The sequence below is a fragment of the Aspergillus tubingensis genome (genome assembly GCF_013340325.1).
Source record: "Aspergillus tubingensis WU-2223L DNA, scaffold_4, whole genome shotgun sequence".
Classification (NCBI taxonomy): Eukaryota; Fungi; Ascomycota; class Eurotiomycetes; order Eurotiales; family Aspergillaceae; genus Aspergillus; species Aspergillus tubingensis.
The window spans coordinates 612,425-632,100 of record NW_023336278.1 but is presented as its reverse complement, the minus strand read 5'-3'; the positions used below and the strand labels follow the sequence as shown (position 1 = coordinate 632,100).

At 50.4% G+C, this 19,676-nt stretch overlaps 11 protein-coding genes across 11 annotated transcripts; 6 read left to right on the top strand and 5 right to left on the bottom strand.

Moving 5' to 3' along the window:
• Positions 1-261: 261 nt before the first annotated feature.
• AtWU_02749 (uncharacterized protein) lies at positions 262-810 on the bottom strand (the record flags this gene model as incomplete). Its single annotated transcript, XM_035497862.1, has 2 exons — positions 262-412; positions 473-810. 2 exons carry the CDS (start codon positions 808-810, stop codon positions 262-264), a joined length of 489 nt encoding a protein of 162 aa, XP_035353755.1.
• A 1,217-nt stretch (positions 811-2,027) lies between these two features.
• Positions 2,028-3,922, top strand: AtWU_02748 (DNA-directed DNA polymerase delta subunit POL31; the record flags this gene model as incomplete). Its single annotated transcript, XM_035497861.1, has 5 exons — positions 2,028-2,062; positions 2,143-2,326; positions 2,429-2,560; positions 2,616-3,564; positions 3,621-3,922. 5 exons carry the CDS (start codon positions 2,028-2,030, stop codon positions 3,920-3,922), a joined length of 1,602 nt encoding a protein of 533 aa, XP_035353754.1.
• Positions 3,923-4,230: 308 nt separating this feature from the next.
• On the top strand, positions 4,231-5,122 carry AtWU_02747 (uncharacterized protein; the record flags this gene model as incomplete). The annotated part of the gene is made up of 3 exons (XM_035497860.1): positions 4,231-4,252; positions 4,316-4,395; positions 4,481-5,122. 3 exons carry the CDS (start codon positions 4,231-4,233, stop codon positions 5,120-5,122), a joined length of 744 nt encoding a protein of 247 aa, XP_035353753.1.
• A 769-nt stretch (positions 5,123-5,891) lies between these two features.
• On the bottom strand, positions 5,892-6,504 carry AtWU_02746 (60S ribosomal protein eL38; the record flags this gene model as incomplete). The annotated part of the gene is made up of 3 exons (XM_035497859.1): positions 5,892-5,941; positions 6,118-6,246; positions 6,441-6,504. 3 exons carry the CDS (start codon positions 6,502-6,504, stop codon positions 5,892-5,894), a joined length of 243 nt encoding a protein of 80 aa, XP_035353752.1.
• Positions 6,505-6,923: 419 nt separating this feature from the next.
• AtWU_02745 (Ish1 domain-containing protein) lies at positions 6,924-7,438 on the top strand (the record flags this gene model as incomplete). Its single annotated transcript, XM_035497858.1, has 5 exons — positions 6,924-6,959; positions 7,012-7,024; positions 7,080-7,163; positions 7,218-7,264; positions 7,343-7,438. 5 exons carry the CDS (start codon positions 6,924-6,926, stop codon positions 7,436-7,438), a joined length of 276 nt encoding a protein of 91 aa, XP_035353751.1.
• A 230-nt stretch (positions 7,439-7,668) lies between these two features.
• Positions 7,669-8,215, bottom strand: AtWU_02744 (putative nuclear transport factor 2 domain protein; the record flags this gene model as incomplete). Its single annotated transcript, XM_035497857.1, has 2 exons — positions 7,669-8,111; positions 8,170-8,215. 2 exons carry the CDS (start codon positions 8,213-8,215, stop codon positions 7,669-7,671), a joined length of 489 nt encoding a protein of 162 aa, XP_035353750.1.
• Positions 8,216-8,536: 321 nt separating this feature from the next.
• AtWU_02743 (methionine--tRNA ligase MSM1) lies at positions 8,537-10,679 on the top strand (the record flags this gene model as incomplete). The annotated part of the gene is made up of 8 exons (XM_035497856.1): positions 8,537-8,741; positions 8,807-8,925; positions 8,977-9,048; positions 9,111-9,197; positions 9,253-9,384; positions 9,437-9,798; positions 9,857-10,334; positions 10,407-10,679. 8 exons carry the CDS (start codon positions 8,537-8,539, stop codon positions 10,677-10,679), a joined length of 1,728 nt encoding a protein of 575 aa, XP_035353749.1.
• A 762-nt stretch (positions 10,680-11,441) lies between these two features.
• AtWU_02742 (putative L-serine dehydratase) lies at positions 11,442-12,797 on the top strand (the record flags this gene model as incomplete). Its single annotated transcript, XM_035497855.1, has 1 exon — positions 11,442-12,797. One exon carries the CDS (start codon positions 11,442-11,444, stop codon positions 12,795-12,797), a length of 1,356 nt encoding a protein of 451 aa, XP_035353748.1.
• A 272-nt stretch (positions 12,798-13,069) lies between these two features.
• On the bottom strand, positions 13,070-14,219 carry ramB (bifunctional protein farnesyltransferase/protein geranylgeranyltransferase; the record flags this gene model as incomplete). Its single annotated transcript, XM_035497854.1, has 3 exons — positions 13,070-13,763; positions 13,820-13,924; positions 13,990-14,219. 3 exons carry the CDS (start codon positions 14,217-14,219, stop codon positions 13,070-13,072), a joined length of 1,029 nt encoding a protein of 342 aa, XP_035353747.1.
• Positions 14,220-15,079: 860 nt separating this feature from the next.
• On the top strand, positions 15,080-17,256 carry AtWU_02740 (uncharacterized protein; the record flags this gene model as incomplete). Its single annotated transcript, XM_035497853.1, has 2 exons — positions 15,080-15,133; positions 15,220-17,256. The coding sequence occupies 2 exons, from the start codon at positions 15,080-15,082 to the stop codon at positions 17,254-17,256; spliced, it is 2,091 nt and encodes a 696-aa protein (XP_035353746.1).
• A 766-nt stretch (positions 17,257-18,022) lies between these two features.
• erg12 (mevalonate kinase) lies at positions 18,023-19,642 on the bottom strand (the record flags this gene model as incomplete). The annotated part of the gene is made up of 1 exon (XM_035497852.1): positions 18,023-19,642. One exon carries the CDS (start codon positions 19,640-19,642, stop codon positions 18,023-18,025), a length of 1,620 nt encoding a protein of 539 aa, XP_035353745.1.
• Between the last annotated feature and the right edge of the window lie 34 nt (positions 19,643-19,676).

Sequence of the window (19,676 nt, the reverse complement as noted above, 5' to 3'; positions counted from 1 at the left end):
TATTTTCGAGCTAGCACAAGTACGTTGCTGCTATAGCCACTAAGGGGCGTTGTGTTGGTGGCCGTGGTTTGTTTACGCTCTTCATTTGATAGACACTATTAACAGGTGTTGTAAATTTTGGACTTGGGCTCAAAGCTCTATAACTACTACAGAAATCGCTAATGAAAGACACATAAATCACATGCCTGCAATGAGCAAATGACGTTATTGGGAATCAGAAAAAAGCAGACCAAATACCCTAATCCGACACAGCAAGTGTGTTCACAGATGCAATATACCCAGAATAATTGAAAGTAAGAAGCCGCCTGAAGTTAAGCTCATATCCTTATTTGCCGTCGCAGCTTGTGTTGCTTCCATGATCACCTGTGTGCCGGTCACCGTCCCCGACATAATCGCAATGTTCTTCCTTGGCCTATTAAGAGATCCATCAGCTATACAACTCTTTGCCAAGTGCACCACACGAACCGCTTACTCGTTTATGCCATTACTTCCGTCTTTCGATGATCCTTGTTTGATTTCTGTCGGAATACTCGTACCGGTTACTGTCGTTGCCGCCGTTTCTTCATTTGATGGTGCAGAAGTCGTTAAGACCCGGTAGGGATAGGTGACAGCAGGACCTGGGGGTGGCTGATAATAGCCTACCGCGCCTTGAGGCGCTGTTGCAAGAGATCCTGGAAGGCTCCTTCTGAACAGGTTCGAGTGCAGGCCGCGTAAAAACGCGTCGAGATACGCTGAGGTGACGATGCTCGCTATCAAACCGGCAAGTAGAAATCTGCGCAGCAGGTGGCCGAAAGAAAGTAGGAGTCGCATTTTGACGAAAGACCACTATTCGAGTACGAGAATTATCTGCAATGAGCTGTCTTCAATATGGGTCAACAGTTTGGGCAAAGAAACCCTGCCAAACAGGGAAACTAAGCCCATACATATTGCACTGGACCAAAGCGTCAACATGGATGGGGCGCATTCCCATCCATTCGGCATGCCACACACAATGCCACATCCCTCGCTGACAATTTTCATCTTCCGGTATCCCGATGATGTTTTGAGTCATTCGGCTTTAGTCGGATTGAAGGACACTGCTGCCACGGAGTAAACTTCCGGGAATCCATTCTGTAGAATGAAGGAAGGAATGCTTGAGCGCTTTAACCAAGGGATGGCGCGCTGGCGAAAAATGGACCAGACCATCCATCTATCGAGTTTCAGGTTTAGCATACCATTCTTGGCGCAGGAGATGTCCGCGATAATGAAAGCAAAACGTAAGTCTTCCTGTCTCGTGCAAAGACCTTCTTATCAGCCAAGACAGAAATCCTCAACAGGCCGGTAGTGTCGAAGCAAACCGTCCAAGACCTGCTTGTTTCCTGGCTTATAGAAGGTGAGTTCTGTATAATCCGGATGAAGGCGACTGTTTGGATATTCCTATCTCTGTTACGTTCTCCAGACAGGGTCGATTAGTGTGTTCTTCTATAGCGGAGACCGGAAGGCGCAGATCAGGATACAGAAGGTTCTCTGGAGTCGCAATTCCCGTCGATTCTCGTAACAGCTACCAATTTATTGATGCCTTAATCTCATCGTATAAGGAGTCAGTTAGACTCGCAGTCATTCTTCATATAATGGTATGAAACCCAGTTCAGTTGAACATTTGTAGCTTGCTGAACAACGGCCTGAACAACTGCCATTGCAGGTTCAAAGATATTGGATGATGCGGTAGTTCTATAAAACTAGACCACGATTAACATTATTATAATTAGGCACCATTGAACCATAATAATAACTGTTTTTGATCTCAGTGAGCTGTGGAGGACTTTGGCAAGTTGCTTGCTTTCCAGCGGTGGAGAACCCCAAAGCGGTACTGTAATTACGCAACGCCAAAAGACGCGTGATCGCGTAGGCGGAAGAAGCACAGGACAAAAGCTCCCAGCACCACCAACTGCATCAAACAACATCACTCAATTACGTTGTCGCTGTCGCTCATATGAGCTTACACTTAATATAAATATTCAAGTGTAATTAGATAAACGAAGGCCAGAATGGCAAGCAGCGACGAGTTCCTGCGCCCTCCCAGGTCCGTTCTCCCGCATGTTAATCTTCTCTATTGTTGAGTTTATCAAAGATGAAGTCTAACTGTCAATGCCGCACCTTTAGCAATGAAGAATTTGACGCAATCACTCGTGTACCCTCGCATTATAATTCTCTAGATACATTTAGACTGGGAAGCGGCCAGGATCGGCATTACCAGCAGCAATATGGCGACATGTACTTCTTGCGACTGGCGAAACTCAAGCCCGCGGTTGAAGAGATTGCAGTCGAAGCATGGGAAGGTTTCAGTGTAAGATGATCGCATCCATCGCTTTTCGAGATCTCGGATGGGAGATCTAATAGTATGCACATGGGAAATTGGTTCGCTGACATGTCTTGGTTCGGTGACCAGATCGCTGGAGAAAATGCGCGCCGCGTGGAAAGAGTCCTCGACGTGAGGCAGGGAGAACTTTGCTGGGTCGCAGGAACGATATATATGGACATGCCATTGAAGCCCAATATTTTGGACGATCTTACGAAAGAGGTGATATACTATACTGCCATGTTGCGTACGGCTCTCATTCTAATCCTGGCAATAGAACTATACGTTAGCACCACCTCCGCGACCGACCTACCAAGATCCTGCTCATCCGGAGTTAACACAAATCATGTTGGAAGATGAGTCCGGCCGACTGCGCCTGACTGGAAGCATGCTCCGGAATACGCAGCTATGTACAGGAGCTATCATTGCAGTCTTGGGAACTGAGAACGCCAATGGAGACTTTGAGGTTATAGATACCAAAGTGCCTGATTTACCGCAACAGCCCCGCAGATGGGGAAACGATACACTGGACGCACCAAAGGGAGCCAGCAAGGGTAAGATTGCATTTGTGAGCGGTCTAGGGATTACCGGAACTTCGAGCGATACTCTTGCTTTGGAACTTCTGGCAGATTATTTGCTTGGTTATACCGGTGGTGCTTCTGAAGGAGCACTACCTGATGCTTCTGCAATCACAAGGTTGATTATTGCGGGAAATTCGGTCGGAGCAAGTATGACTACGGACGTCAACGCCGATAGTTCTACAAAGAAGAGGACCGGTCCGAAGAAGTACGGATATGATGCTTCTGCTTATAATGCATCGCCTATTACACGGCTTGATTCTTTCCTAGCGGAGATCCTGCCTAGTATGCCCGTTACACTAATGCCAGGCGAATCTGACCCGGCAAATTTCTCTCTCCCTCAACAGGGAATCCACCGTGCGATGTTCCCGCAAGCTAGGGCATACTGTGCCCCGCCTCCTGCTGGTGGTAACAAGCAAGAGCCAAGTTGGTTCGACAGTGTAACGAACCCGTGGGAAGGGGATTTGGAGGGCTGGCGCCTATGGGGTAGCAGTGGGCAGAACGTGGATGACATCCTCCGGTATCTGAACTTCGCCGATGAGGAAGGAAATGTGGCCGATGGTGCTGGAGATATAGAGGCGAGGATGAGAGTTATGGAGGCTATGCTGCGCTGGAGATGTGGAGTTCCCACTGCGCCCGATACTCTATGTAAGCTCCTATTTGGCCCCTTAATCCTACTGGTGCAAATGCTGATCCGGGAACAGGGTCCTATCCATTTCAAACGCACGATCCATTCGTGATACAAACTTGCCCACACATCTTCTTTGCCGGCAACCAGCCACAATTCAAGACAGCTGTGATTGAGGGTGATGCCCCACTGAAGCTGAACGGAGCCGACACAGCGATGACAGGCACAGATGACGATAACACGTCTGGCCCTCGTGTGCGCCTTCTATCTATACCCAAATTCAAGGAAACCGGAGAATTGGTTTTGGTCGATACCGAGACCCTGGAGGTGGAGGTGGTGAAGTTTAGTACATTTGCTGGACAACAAGAGCAACAATGAGCGGCTGATACCAATAGCATATATTAATGAGATATAAGTCTTATGAGCTACTGCTTTGTTATTTCTTCCTTTTCTTATGATTTTACTAACACCGTTATGCTGGCTCAACCGGAATTCAGGGCTATCTGAGATTCTTGCCTAAACGCGGGCGGTGCCAAGATCCGCGCGGAAAAGTCCCGACTCTTCAATTCAATCCTCTACTACCAAGTATCGGGATCTGGAGAACCAGCTACCTCAATAATAAATATTGACGTACACCTAAACGCACTCATCAGGCTGCGGTCAACTGGTGAGCCAGGTATTTCGACATGCTCCTCAACGCCAAGACAGGTATATCGGAGCATTGATTGCATGCGCCACCACACAAGCAGGCTAATTAAATCCCCTCTATAGCCATTTCCACGTCCACGGTGCTTTTGGTTCCATACTCCAAATGGCACGTTCCAAGATACCACGAATGGATGAAAGATGAGGTAAATACGTAATCCTTTTAGACAGCCAAACCCCAACCGTAAATTTTCGAATATTGTACCTACAATTACTGACCTGCCATATCAGGAAATCCAAGAAGCAACCGCATCCGAACCCCTCTCTATAGAGGAAGAATACGCCATGCAACAAAGCTGGCGCCAAGACCCAGACAAGTTGACATTCATTGTCTGTCTCCCATCATCATTACAAGGAGAAAGCTCAACACCCACCATTAAAGACACAGACGACGCCCCGGACCGAATGGTCGGGGACATCAACCTCTTCCTCCGTGTCGATGACGGCGAAGAAGGCGACGCGGAGCCCCAGATCATCGGGGAAATCGAACTAATGATAGCCGAGAAGAATAACCAGCGCAAGGGCTTTGGGAAAGCCGCGCTTAACACCTTCCTACGGTATATCGTTGACCATGAAGCGGAGATCTTGAAAGAGTTTGTTAGCAGGGATGATACTGCCGCGACGGCAATGAAGGGGGTTGAGGCGGTGCCTAAATTTGCCTGTTTGAGTGTGAAGATTGGCCAGGCTAATGAGCGGAGTTTGGCGCTGTTTGAGGGTGCTATGTTCAAGAAGGTTACTGAGGAGCCAAATTATTTTGGGGAGTTTGAGTTGAGGAGGCAGAGGGAGGCGCTGGGTCGGGATATGGTTGATGTGAGTTTGGAGAGGGCTGGGGTGTCGGGGTATGCTGAGGTGGGTTATGAGAGAGTTGAGTGATTATTGACTACTAGTGAGTGGTACTGTTTTGGATGTTGTTACAGATAGGTTGCTTCTGTTTGATAGAATACTGCATATAGTTCTTAGATCAGACTATCCAACTATGACATCAGAGGGCAGGGGCCGTCTGACTGGGTTGTAGATCCGTTTGAACATACATCTTAAACTAAATCTCCATGCTCTTGGTATGGTTGCATGTATGTATGCTGTCATAGCAATCGGTGAGGGCCTCACAGCATGGTCCGTATGTTACACGATAGCTTACAGCATGCATAGCAACGTCAGCAACGCATACAATCCGCCCAATACTACCTACGAACTACAACCAAAGAGTGGACAGCATTCCACTAAGGCTAGCAATGCCCGTCCAAACAACACAGCCTAACCAGAGCACAAAGCATTCATATCACGTTATCAGGCGAAAGTCGAGGTATCATGGAATTATCAACTGTTTTTCTCCATTACGTTGTATAGGATGCAAAGGTGCTCCGACAAAGCAAGAACCCTTAGCAGAAATGTTCCAGTCATGTAGGTCATCCGGTTTCAGTGAACCGTGAAGACATCCATCACAGTCCACTGTTAACCAGACGCGAAGAGACAACCAATCTGGTTCAGAGATCAATCCACTCTTCGTGTCGGCCCACAGAAGCAATCCTTGCCCATGCCAATTCCCTACTCGTGATCGACATTTGTATTCATGCTCCGACCATGTTCCATGCGCCGACGACCTCCTCGCCGAGTCCCAACCTCAATGTGTTGATGAAGGTATTTACAGAGCCTTCTTCTTGTCTCCCTTGGAGACGTCGACAACCTTGAGAGCTGTAGGAGAAGACAATTGATGTTAGTACTTGATCCATATGATGTCATGCAATATCCGAGGTCCACATCAGACATCCATCTCGAGTCGTAGGAAACAATCGAATCCGACGACATGTATCTTATTCCAATAACACCATCCAAAGAAATAGTCGATCAGGTGACGGGAGCAAACGCACCAGGGGGCAGGCTCTGCTTGAGCTTGTCGGCCTTGTCGGAGTCCTTCAGGACAAGGGTGTAGACGAAGCGGGAGCAGCGGACCTTGAACTTGATCTGCTGGTCCTTGGGGTTGCGCTTGATGCGAGCAGCTGTTCAACAGACAAGACCATCACGCGTTAGCCTCGACTTCATATCATTCATCCATCCCAATGAACCATTCCAATGTGCCCTTTCGATGATGGTCGGGTACCCGTCTCGAGCTTCCCCCCCCTCCTCAAAGAGCTAGCTCCGCGGAGCTTTCCACCTCATGATAACTAAGCGGCTAAAGGTCGGGTAAACGTACAGGACGCATCCTTGCGGCGGCAGACCTCGATGAACTGCTTGATGTCGGAGATTTCCTGAGGCATGGTGGCTAGTGGGGTTTGTGACTTTGGTTTGAGTAGTCGTGGATGACGGAAGGTTTGGATGACAATCGCGGGTCTCGAAGCTCGTCGGCGGGCGGTGCTGGCCGGGGGGGAGTAGTCAGCTAGCTTCTGTGGGCTGTAGGGTTGCCCCCCGGAAGCCCTTAGTTCCAGTGCCACGTCGTGGCGGGATGTCCCGCAATTATATATGTGGCGGTGCACCGATAAGGCGGCTGCCTACGGATTACGGGGGATCGACATCTATCTATAGTGTTTTAGCCACCCTCCGTCTTATATCTACTGGGATATCTGGCAACAAGCTTGTTGTTCTTTTTGACAGATATCATCGCCTCCTTTCGCCTTTGTGACTACTAGCAATACTTTTCTCGTGTATACACAGCAGGCGAACTCTAGTCCAGAACAAAATGCCGACGCCTTTGGATCGCGCATTAAACTCCAAGGTACTATACATCCAACCCCAGACACGGCGTCCGTAAGCTAATAAGGTCTCAGAACCTATTTCTAGGTATATCCTTCTGAGCTGAATATTGTTGACGGAAAGTCCGATCTAACTTTGTCAGGGTTTGCCGGCATGGTGACTGCAGCGGCCGCTTGGGCCATCTGGGGTGGCGATATGTTCCCGGCTGAAGCTGACCCAACTGGAGGCACGGGATCGAATTCTTCTGTGGTTGTAGGTATACCAAACTGACGTCTAAAAGATCCGGAAAACTGGACTGCAGATGAAATGCGGACATGGCTTCGAGTTGTATGTTTTCTTCTTCCATCGTAAACAAAACAGTCAATGTCGCCAAAAAGAGCAATGTTTTCTAACTGTCACTCCAAGAGGGGCCTTTTGCCCAGCGAAAGCGCATCGCGTGACGAGTTACTCGAGCGCATCAAAGCAAATATGCGTGTACCGCGAAGATCTGCGGCCCAGTGATGAGATAGCGGTCGCTTTGTTTCGGGAGTCTTCGCTTGGCGTGTCATGGGGTATTTCCTTGGATTTCTTTCCGTTTTCTTCTGCGGCTCAAAATGTGTAATCGCGTGGTTGGATCATAGCGCATAATGTGTTTATCATGTCATCACACCGCAATAGCAATTCTAGTAATTTTCGTCAAAGGCATAGTAGAAGGCGTCCTCTTCCATCAAATAAAGTTCGGTGTTGATCCTTCATACGACGAGTCGGAAGTTCTGGGTTTGGATAAGCCATTCTCGCTTGCGCTTTCCCTTGGGCCCGTCGGCGGATGGATTCGGCACCAGCACAAAAGTCTCGCTGAAGCCTCGTTGCGGCAGATCTCTGGACTCTCCAAAGCGCACATAGCCGCTAACGACCACCAAGATAGACATGTCCTTGACAGTCGTTTCAGTGGGGAGCTTCACTCCAGTGGATGTAGGTGTCGGATACGCCTTGTTGATAATCTGGCAATCGACAGACTGCACCTCATAATGCGTCGGGGACATTTGGTTGACGAAAATCTCTTGGACAGCGGCTCCATCGGCGACAGCGTTTCCGTTGAAAAGGATCATGGCCGTAGGCTGGCTGTAGAACGAGGCTATCGTGGAACGGTTGTTCTCGAGGGCAGGGTAGAAGGACTGGACAAAGTCGGTTGCCGCTGCAGATTGATCTAAGTTAGAATTTTCAGGCAAGATGCCGCTTGCAAATCGACATACCATCCGTAGAAACCTTTGTCAATGTGTCTTCTGAAGGAGGAGCCATTGTGATTCGAGACTGTTTTTTATGGATTCCAACAACAAATTCGGTAACCAAGCCAAGGGACTGTATATAGACCCTAATGTCGCGAGCCCCAGATTCTTGAAAACCCCTGAGTTGTCCAAGAACGAGTTATAATATGGTGGTTGAATAGTGGGAACGAGGTAGATGCTATGTAAAGAATGCGCGATCGCGGAGAAGAGGAGCAGTCATCGGACGGCAGAAAAAAGGCACGGAAGCTTGGACCACCCGGAGATGATGATCGAGCTCCGACGAAAACGCCGCCTGGAATAAACCATCGTTGCTCCCTTCTGCAGTCCCACGCCAATGGCTATCTCGAGGGCAGGTTTTCGCGCCGCTTCTTGGGCCGGCCAATTTCTGGCCTGCAGTCGCCCATCTTGGAGATGCGTTCCCCGCACAACTGCCCGCCCAGTGACAACGATCCGTCCGCGTCAATTCGCAACGGCGGCCTCGGAAAGCGCTTCTAAGAAGCCGTACTATGTCACGACTCCCATTTTCTATGTCAACGCCGGTATGACCTCTTCGGATATTTTGACTGTGCTTTTTCGTTCACTGCTAATGTCTTGGCTTATGTAGCCCCTCATGTCGGTCATCTGTATACTATGGTCCTTGCCGATGTCATCAAGAGATGGCGGACACTCATCGGAGACGCTGATGCACAATTGCTGACCGGAACGGACGAACATGGCATGAAGGTATGGGCCAGTTATTACTGTTTAGCACAGTATTGTGCTAATTCTGTATAGATCCAGCAGGCCGCGTTGGCTGCAGAGATGGATACGCAGGCGTTCTGCGACATGAATTATAAGACGTTTGAGGTAGGCAACAATCACTGCTTGTCAGGTTTTGATCTGAGGTCGACTCTAACCTCCAAGTTTAGGCTTTAGCAAATGCCGCGGATATGGACTACAACTACTTCATACGGACGACCGAACCTGCGCACAAGGAAGCTGTTCAGTATTTTTGGGTATGTGGCTAGGAGATGCGTCCACGCGCATAGCTCAAGGCTGACATGTGTATAGGAAGTGTTGGAGCACCGGGGATATGTCTACACCGCGAAGCATGAAGGCTGGTACTCGGTTAGCGATGAGACATTTTACCCTCAGACGCAAGTACAAAAGTCGCTGGACCCTGAGACTGGACACACGAAGATGGTAAGCTGCACGCAAAACCACCTGCCAAAACGATTGAAGCTCACCCAGACAGGTCTCCATTGAGACAGGAAAGGAGGTGGAGTGGTCGTCGGAAACCAACTACCATTTCCGTCTGTCAGCTTTCCAGGAGCGTTTGCTCGATCTATACAAAACTGGATTTATTACCCCAACGATGTATACAACCAATGTCGTCAAGTCTGTTTCGGAGGGCCTTCAAGATTTGTCAATCTCTAGGCCTGCGGAGCGGCTGACCTGGGGTATTCCGGTTCCCGGCGACAACACACAGACCGTCTATGTCTGGCTAGATGCGCTTGTCAACTACTTGACCAAGGCAGGCTACCCGTTTGCACCCGGTCAAGGAAGCCGCCTTGGTTGGCCTGCGGATGTACATGTGGTCGGTAAGGACATTGTTCGGTGCGTATTTGCCTTCAAGCTTGCCATGTACGCGACCCCATGACTAACCGTGCAACAGCTTTCACTGCGTATACTGGCCCGCATTCCTTATGGCTCTCGACCTCCCTCTTCCCCGCAATGTACTCGTTCATGGACACTGGACTATGAACCGTGAGAAGATGTCGAAGTCTACGGGTAATGTGGTGAACCCCTTCTTTGCCATCAACCGCTTCGGAGTGGATTCCATGCGTTTCTTCCTTATCCACCAAGGTGCATTGGTGGGCGACGCCGACTACGATAATGCGTACATCATCCGCGACTATCAGAAGCTACTGCAGAAGGGGCTTGGAAACCTTGCGCATCGGGCAATTGGCTGTGCCAAGGGTAATCTTCGGACTTACATCGAGAATGGCACGTGCGGCCGACTTCCACCAGCGACTCCGGCCGATGAGGCGTACGAAACAATGCTCAAAGATGTGCCCAAGAGAGTAGCAGAGCAAATGGAGAATCTGAATCCCCGTGCTGCCCTGCAAGAAATCACTACCCTAATCGATCAGGTAAGAGATAAAGATAGACCCACCCTATGATCGGTGATGATTTCCAGACTTGTTCTAACCCGGTCCACCCAGACCAACAAATACTTCCATCACGCAGAGCCATGGAAGAGTCCGAACGACCGCCAGCGATCGATTTTCAATGTTGCTGAATCCCTGCGAATGGCCGGGATCCTCCTGCAGCCTGTCATGCCCACCAAGGCCAACGAGCTTCTGGACATGTTCCATGTAGACAAAACGGACCCGGCCAAAAGGAACTATGCGGCGGCGACGTACGGCTCCGACGCAGACTACGGAGTGGATGCGAAGAAGAGTATTCTATTTCCCCCTCTTATCGTGGAAAGTTAATGTGGCTGTCCTTTCCATTTGATAACAGGAATGGGCTGGGATCCAATCATGGACACTAGATTGGAACGTTCGGTCAGCCAGAACACGCACAATTAAGCACGGGTCTCCGCCTGGTGGAGGAGACTGTGGAAATCGAGCGGGTTTGGCTTTGCCGTTTGCTGCTTGAATTGGACTGCGTTATGGACGGCTCTGGGTCCCAGACCGTCATTCACACGCATGCAGGGGTGGAGAGAAGGTTTGTGTTATGTCATGGTATGGCGATAACTGGAGCAGAATATGCGCGAGTTTATCAACGGGAAAAGGGTGCCGACTGGGCGAAGGGTTGGTCGAATTCCTGATAGATAGACTCGGGGCGGGAAACTCTTGTGTGTAGGTTTCCCGCGGCAAACTGGGGCGGACTATATCGGAAAGCGTCCGTGTTGTATATCACGAACTATGGGTTTCAGCGCTATATCATGGGGGGAGTATATGAGGTCTGTATCATATTCTAGGGGTTTTCTTTCTCTTTTCGATTGTAGTATACATTTATCATCTTATACCTAATCTTGTCTCCTCTCCTCTTACCTCCTACTATTTATTGAAAACAACAACCTCTCATCCCAACAACTGACAGATCATATCATATCTTAACTATACTACTATCTACCCTTCCTTATAACATCCCTATCATCATCTTAACAATCATCGTCATCATCATCTCCACCAATTGAACACACCACCACCACATCCCGAAGGGAACCCAAAAACCAACAGACCATCACAATGGGCAGCATCCTCCCTCCCACCACGCCTCCAACCTACAAAACCCCCTGGAACCCGACCCCTCTCGTTGAATCCACAACCCTCTCCCGCGCCGCAGGATGTAGAATTTTCCTGAAACTCGAAAACATCCAACCTAGCGGCTCCTTCAAGTCCCGTGCCATGGGCAACCAAATTCTCTCACACCTCCTCAAGCCCGAGAACCACCACCGTCCCGTGCACTTCTACGCTTCCTCCGGTGGCAACGCCGGCCTAGCTGCCGTCTGCGCGGCCCGGAGCCTGGGGTACCCCTGCACGGTAGTGGTACCTGTATCGACGAAGCCGCTGATGGTGCAGAAGCTGCGGAATGCAGGAGCAGCGGATGTGATTCAGTACGGAGAGACATTCTCGGAGGCGGGACAGTACATGAAGGATGTTGTGATGAAGAACAAGAACACTGATGGTGAAGAGAGCGAAGGTATTGATGACGTTGTGAAGATCGCCCTGCATCCATTCGACAACGAGCCCATCTGGCAAGGGAACAGCACTATCATTGATGAACTGGTGGAGCAGATCCCGCCGCCTGCCGGGGAGGAAGAGGAGGAAGTGCATGCTGGTCGTGCGTTGCCGGTTGATGCTATTGTTTGTAGTGTTGGCGGTGGGGGGTTGTTGAATGGATTGGTTATGGGCATTGAGAGGCATAGGGCTAAGGCTAAGATGTCTTCTGCTGCTGCTGCTGCTGCTGCTGATGATGGTGCTTCGAAGCCTGTTCATCTTGTAGCTGTTGAGACCAAGGGCACAGATTCTCTGGCTACGGCGCTGGAGAGTAACGAGCTCGTCTCGTTGCCGAAGATCACGTCGCAGGCTACGTCGTTGGGGGCTATTAAGGTCTCTGAGAGGACGTTTCAGTATGCGGTGCAGCCGCCGCCGGGCGTGAAGGTGCATAGTGCGGTGTTTTCGGATGCGGAGGCCGCTAGGGGCGTGTTGAGGCTTGTGGATGATGAGAGGTTGTTGGTTGAGTTGGCTTGTGGTGTTTGTGTGGAGGCTGCGGTTGGGGGAGCTAGTTGTGCTTCTTCATCTTCTTCTTCGAAGATGGTGGTTGCGGGTCAGAAGAGGAAGAGGGACATGGATGCTGGGTATGTGAGTAAGGATGAAGGCTATGGGGATGATCGGTTGTCTGCTGGGGAGAATGAGGATGATGGTCCGGTTTCTTCGCCGTCGCTGTCGGCCTCTGCTGGGGGTTTGCAGTCTAAGTTGAAGGAGTTGGTGCCGGACTTGAATGAAGACAGTCGGGTGGTTATCATTGTTTGCGGTGGTAGTAATGTTACCATTGATATGGCGGCAGAGTGGAGGAAGATGTTGGCTGAGGGGTGGGCTTGAGAGTGATTGTTTAGATTTCATGGCTATCTTTTCTATGGGTTGTGGTGTATCTCTTGGTTTTCTTTGTTCTTGTGAAAACTTGGGTTGCATGGGTCTCACTATACAGGTTAATGATGTATGACACAGCGTGCTTGTTGTTTGATATATGATATAATATTAGCTGTTATTGGCAAACTTTTTTTTCTGATAATCTGGAATAACTGTCATAAATCACTCTAACAGATTATTCTCCTTGGACTTCTCGCTCGCAATATACAATAATGATAATGTCTTCATGCTGTAGCAGGAACGGCTGCACTGGTAATCGTCCGAATGCGATAATCCCAGTAGTTAGATCGAATGGGATCATACTTCTCCTTCAGCAAGGTAAGCATACGGACAGCTTCCTGTTCTGATGTCGGTTCGCTTTCCGCAACGAACACATCAGCCAGCCATTCAACAGCATGGCTACTCTTGACCTCAACGCCACCATCTTCCTTATCGACGACGAACTTGCCAGCAAATTCCTTCCATTCCGAAAGAGGCCGACCCGCGGCACGCAATACACCCCGCGCATATGACCACGGGCTACGATTCTCGGGCGCCCGGACAATCTTAGATTTAGCGTACTGCAGCTCAGCGTCGACAACGTCTTCATCGACAACGGCTAGTCGGCCCTTCTCCGAAGGGTCTCCGCCGCTATTGGGCATTCCAGCATCTGGCTCGTTATCGCGCGGGCCAAACCGGAGCATGAAGCGGTGGTTCCAAGCGGAGTTGTTGCGGACATCCGATGCAATGAGGGCCTCCACGTCCTGGATTTCCCGCGGGGCATCCCAGAGCTTGAAGTGGCGGACGTACCAGTGACGGTAGGTCCAAACATGGTAGTTTTTGGAGTCTTGGGCAAACATTTCCATGAGGAAGTCTGGCTCCTTAGCCGGTGGGCTTGGGAAGTGATCTGTGCGTGACATGAGAACTTGACGATGGTGCCTGGTAATTGTTAGTTGCGTCGCTGGAAGTGGGATGAAAGGGATAATTTGCCATACCATATCTGATAGTTCTTGAGATACTTGAGTGAAACACCGTTGAGCCATTCCAGCTCGTCTTTGAGATCTTTGCCCAAAGCAAACAGGATCTTGGCTCGGTAAATCCTGATAGTTCTAGTCAGCTTCCAGTCCCAACGGTATCATACGCGGGCCGGTCAGGTCTTACTTACCATACGGTATAGTGTGCCGGGTTCATCGAGATAATGTCTTCAGTCAACTTCAAGGCCCTTTCCGACATTTCGTTGGCCGCCATGACCGCTCGTAGATACGATGTGGCCTCAAGATAGTCCGAAGGATAGGCAATGGTAGCCAAGGGCTGAGCTCCTGATTCGGAGCCATCGTTCAGCGGAATTGGCTGTATAGATGCCCACTCGGGATCAGATGCGTATTTTCCTTCCATATTTCAGTTTGAAAGTAAATACTTTCTAGATATAGCGGCTAGTAAACAGTATAACAACTGGTCAGGGGTACGGCGGTTCACGCTATACACATCCAAGGAGACCCTCCCGTCAATTTGATGTATAGGTGAGCTGAAGTATTCAACCGGCTTGCACCCTGATGTGTCTGGGACAACACAATTTAGACCCTCGTCCGATATCCCGACGTGGTAGTGAATGACGTCCGGTAAAATCCGGAGAATCAAAACCCAAGCTTAAGTAAATTACTTGGTCGCAACGGAGCAGGTCGAGTCTGTAATAGACACGTTTCTATGCTATTAATTGTCGGGCTTACTCTCCGACGTGCAAAGAGGACTGCGTGATATAGCAAACGGGGAAGATATTCAAGTGGATGGATTGATATGCGCCAAATTGAGCGACTCTCCGTGCGGGTGGGGTATCATTGCCTGAGGCATCCACAGAACAATATCAAGGCGGACAGCCATTTTGGGTGATTGTTCTAGCCAGTCTGCCATTGTTTTCCATCATTCCGTCGCCATTCCTCCATGTTCATCTGGTACAACAACCACTACTTGACCCCGGGTCTTTTCCTGAGCCACTATCAGTGGCGGTCGCCGGTGCATTTTCCAAGCAGCCAATGCAGAAATCTCAGTTATTGTCCACAATGATTCATAAAGGCAACGTGCGTTTCCCGAAGAGGATAAAAAGTCCCCGGGCACAGTTCATTGGCCCGCGATAAGGCCAGGCAAAGTGTCCCCCGCATTCTCCAACTTGACATGGCCATCGTCTCCTCATCCTCTGCCATATCCACCTGTTCGCTTTCTTTATCCTCAACTTACCATGAGCCCACCTCGGACCGATAATGCGTCGTGTCAAAAAGTCTCGTAATGGATGTGCCCGGTGCAAGAGCAAACGAGTGAGTTGAGTATCTTTTGAGCGGTGGCTACATAGTCCCGCCCCATGTGGCCCCAAACATTAATTTGATGCTCCGCCATTCAACAGGTAAAATGCGGGGAAGAACGACCTCATTGTAGTCGATGCACCCGCCTGGGTGTCAATTGCCCTGGGTACGTCCAGTCTCTGCGCTGGGTCACCAAGTATCCGCCGCAGGCCCCCGGGGAGTCGAACAAAGATTCCACTGGCGATATTCCCAGTGATTCTCGCACCATCCCGAATCAATGTTCCGATCCCAAAAATCTGACTACCAGCCCTGCCGACTATGTTGACCCACTGACACAGTCGTTGGCCACGGACAATGACAGCCTAAACTTCACCACTTCCGACGACCCGGCCAATCCGCGGAGTCTGGAATTGGGCGGACCAAGCGGTATATGTGACAACTTATGGGACTTACAGCAGTCAGGCTCGCTACCGGAACTGGCAGACCTCCATTCTCCAGCATCGGCATCAGCGGCTAGCCAAAATAACCCGGCATTGAACTTCGAAACACCGGGAACTAATGCAGATGATCCATTCGGGCTGTTCTCTTTGGCCGCACCGATTCTGCAAGATGAACCTCACATCTTTTCTGGCTTTTCGCCTTCAACTTTAGTACGCCAGTACCCTCCACCTGGCTCGAGGCCATCACAGCGGGACTTCACCTCGATCCCGCAGCCCCTCAACAACCCTTCGTGGACTCTCGTGGAGTACTACTTTAAAGAGGTGGCGGCCTTGTTCTCCAGCTATGACAGTCAAATGAACCCATTCCGGTCGACGGTATCCCGACTATGGGGCTCGTCATTGGCCATGTGTCGAACCATGCAGAGCATGGCGGCCGCAACCCTCGTCCACGACTTTCCCCAGTTCGGACCACTAGGCCGGAAAATGCGTGATGAGGCAGTTGACATCATCACAAAGGAATCTACTCTGGACGACAAGTCACTCCTAGCGTTGCTCATGCTTGGCCAAACGGCCAGCTGGCACGACCCCAAGGACCTTGGCATTTCCTTTTTCAACCTGCTACGAAATCATCTGGACGCCAAACACGCCGGGCCACCAGTGCCAGGCCGTAGCAACAACCATCAATTCTTCGAAGAGGCTTTGGTCTATTGGGAGATGCTCCTGTCCTTTGTGGCAGATGATTCGGCGGTCTTGCCAGGATCCGCGGCCGCCACAACAGGTGAATCGCTCGTCCTACAACGCGTTCCTCATCCATGGACAGGCATAGCGCGCGACACCCAGCATACAGTCCAAGAAGTAGGAAGGCTTATACGTCGAGAGCGGAGACGGATTCGCTCCCGCTGCTTCACCTCACACTCAGATATTGCACGAGCCCAGCGCGCCATGGCAAAAGCAACCGAGCTAGAAGAACGACTTTTGGGTCTAGCACACCCAGCCGAAGCCGAAATCATCAGCCCAGGTGACGACGAAACCCCGGTCTGGCATCTTCTTACAATGGCCGAAGTATATCGCTGTACCGGTCTAATGCAATTATACCGGGTCTTTCCCGATCTTCTTCGCCGACGACTACCCACACAACGGCCTTCTCCAAACCCACAGGCTCCAGATTCAGCCATGCAGGATCCGTTCCTCTCTCCTCCAATGGGCAGTAGTACACCCTGGTACTGCGACCCTTCATGTCCGCCCCCCAAACCCACCGACCCTGCCGATCCAACCACCACCGCCGCACATTCAGGCTCTGAATCCGACACTTACTACGATACCTGGCTGACCGAGTTCGCCCTCACCACTCTCTCCCGCCTGAAAACCATTCCCCTTGAGTCCCGCACCAGATGTCTCCAGCCCTTCCTCCTCGTAGCCTCGAGCAGCGAGCTCCGTCTTCCCCGCCTGCCCCCACTAGATGCCACTCTGGACAGCAGCAACGGCCCAAGCATCTCCTCCCACGCCATCGAGGTCTCGCAAACCCGTCGATTCATCCTTGGCCGGCTCACCTCGTATCTGCACGTGCTCCCTCCCAAGCCCATTAGCGTCTGTCTGCAGCTGGTGCGGGAGGTTTGGCGGCGCATGGATGCCGGGGAACCGGGCGTTTATTGGATGGATGTGATGATAGAAAAGGGCTGGGAGACAACGATGGGGTAGTCTTTCGTTTCTTCCTCATGTTTGCTTCGAGTACCAGCTGGGAATTGTAATGAATGATGAACTTGAAAGGATATAATATTTTCTTTTCTAGGTGCTTTGTTCATATTGCTAGGGGTGTATATTTAGCGTTTCATAGTATCAGTACTAGTATCTAGGTTGTTCCTTTGGGTGAAATACTCATACTTGCTTCGTACTCTTAGTACTATCAAAAATTGGCAATCCCTGAGAAGATTCGGTAGTAGTACAGTAGTAGTATTGTGTTTTCATTCCTAGGAACATTGAATCCAAGCATACTACATATAAAGGCTCAATACACTTCTTGACTTGACATTCGCATCGCTACATCACTTAGATACAACATAACCCATAAAAATGCAGACATAAGTTTTTCACTGAAGCAGGGGTCCCTAATGCAGCATCTGAAGAGAATCTGAAGAAAAAGAAAAGTGAGGGAACCCATATTGGTGATAATGGAAAAAATAAGACAAGAAAAGAAAGATAGATCAATAAATTGTGTATGGATAAGGAATACTATATTCCGTAGTTAGATAAGAGGCGTGTCAAGAAATCTGGAAGGAATTATTATACACAGAAGGGAAGGTAGTAAGTATAGTGAAGCCATAACAGAAGAAAGGGGAATTGAAGGTCGATTAAACAAATAAATATGCAATCGTGCAATGCCCTAACACCAAGCTCGGACGTAAGGGGAAATGATCGTAAAAGGTTCAAGCAGGATGAAATGAGAGAGGGTGAGGGAAAGTTGACTTCAGACAGCTCGTTTCCAGAACTTCCAGCCTTCCCGACGTTCTTGAACGCCGACGCCAACAAGACGCTCAATGCCTTCTGGTCCGTCGGCGTTCTCAAACTTCTGCTGGTCGATCTCTTCGCCACCCTCTTCGTTGGTGCCATTGTGTAGCACCGCTGGCCAGAGGACTCCAATACCGTCTCCACCCAAGGTTGTCTCATACTTTGAGAAATTTTCTGCAGCGAGCTTGCCCTCCAGCTCACGGAGCGCGTCCGCGCTAGCATCTGGGCGCAGGAGTGTGATTGCACAACCACCGCCGCCTGCACCGGTCAACTTTGTCCAACCGATATTGGCAAAGTCGACCAGTTCCCGGATTCGCTCCAGTCGCGGATGAGATACCCCCAGGGAAACTAGGAAACCGTGATTGACACGAACCAGCGTTCCGATATGTTCAAGAGTCTCCTTGTCGATGCTATCGCCATCCACCCCCTGGATCGCATCTTGCGCAGACACAGTGACCTTGTCGATGGCATCGAGGATCGATTCGGTGACGACTGGATGTTCCTTCTTGAGCTTCCCAACTTTGGCAACTTCAACCGCCGTCGAGCGGCTCTGTCGTGTGTCAACGAGCAGGAGCGGCAATTCCGGGAAGTTCGGTAACGGTATGACTTTGGGGGGCTTCGAGTAGTCCTCTCTCCTGAAAATCACGGCCTTGCCGCCGGTAGAGACCGTGTTGTCCACACCACTTGGGTTTCCGTGTATACATAATTCTCCGACAAAAGCCCACCGGTTGATACGCTCGATCTGTAACTCCGCTTCATCCGGGGGTTGGTCATCATGGGGGCCTGCTAGAGTACGAATCTGAAGTAGCAACGCAGCACTGAAACAAGTGCAGACACTGGCGCTGCTTCCAAGACCTGCACCCATGGGGATAGTTGAGCGCAAAGTATATATAGCTCCTGGGTGCTGGGGTGAGCCCAAGGAGCAAAATAGGTACAGAAACGCCAGCGCCGACCCTTTGTGTTTCTTCCGTATTTCCTCGGATGCCTTAGGTGATATATCTTCAACACACGGTTTTAAAGAGTCGTACAATTCTTGGTCGAGGCTGGTCACTAGGTCGTAATAGTATTTCTTCTTGGAGGGCTGCTTGAAGAGGTCCCAGGGCAGATCGTCAATGTTCCAGGTGTGGTTGAAATCCATGTCTCTGAGATTTAAGGTGATGGTGCGCTGCGATTTGGACAGGGTGGTTACGAGAAAGTAGGAGCGAAGAGAGATTGCGGCGGCCATGGCAGCCTTGCCGTGCACGACGGCATGTTCTCCGAAGACGATGACCTTTCCCGGCGCGGACACCATGAAAGGGGGCGCCATCGGCGACGAAGCCTTGCGGGCCATGGCTCTTTTTACGGAATCGACCCCGTTGGTGGGAGAGGTGGCAGGGATGCTAGAAGTGTTGGTGATAACGGTGGTCGCTGAAGTGTTCGAGGCGGCGTCGGAGGTATCAGGACTATCGTCGCTAACGGTGACGGTTTTAGACTGAGGTGGAGGGGCATGATCGGGTATCAAATGGGACATGTTGCGACGCTGGCCAGCTTTGGAGGCTCTGAGACTGCCGTTCTTGCGACGTACTCGCCCGTGGTGCATTACTGAAGCGAATGGAAAGGATACGTAACTTAGG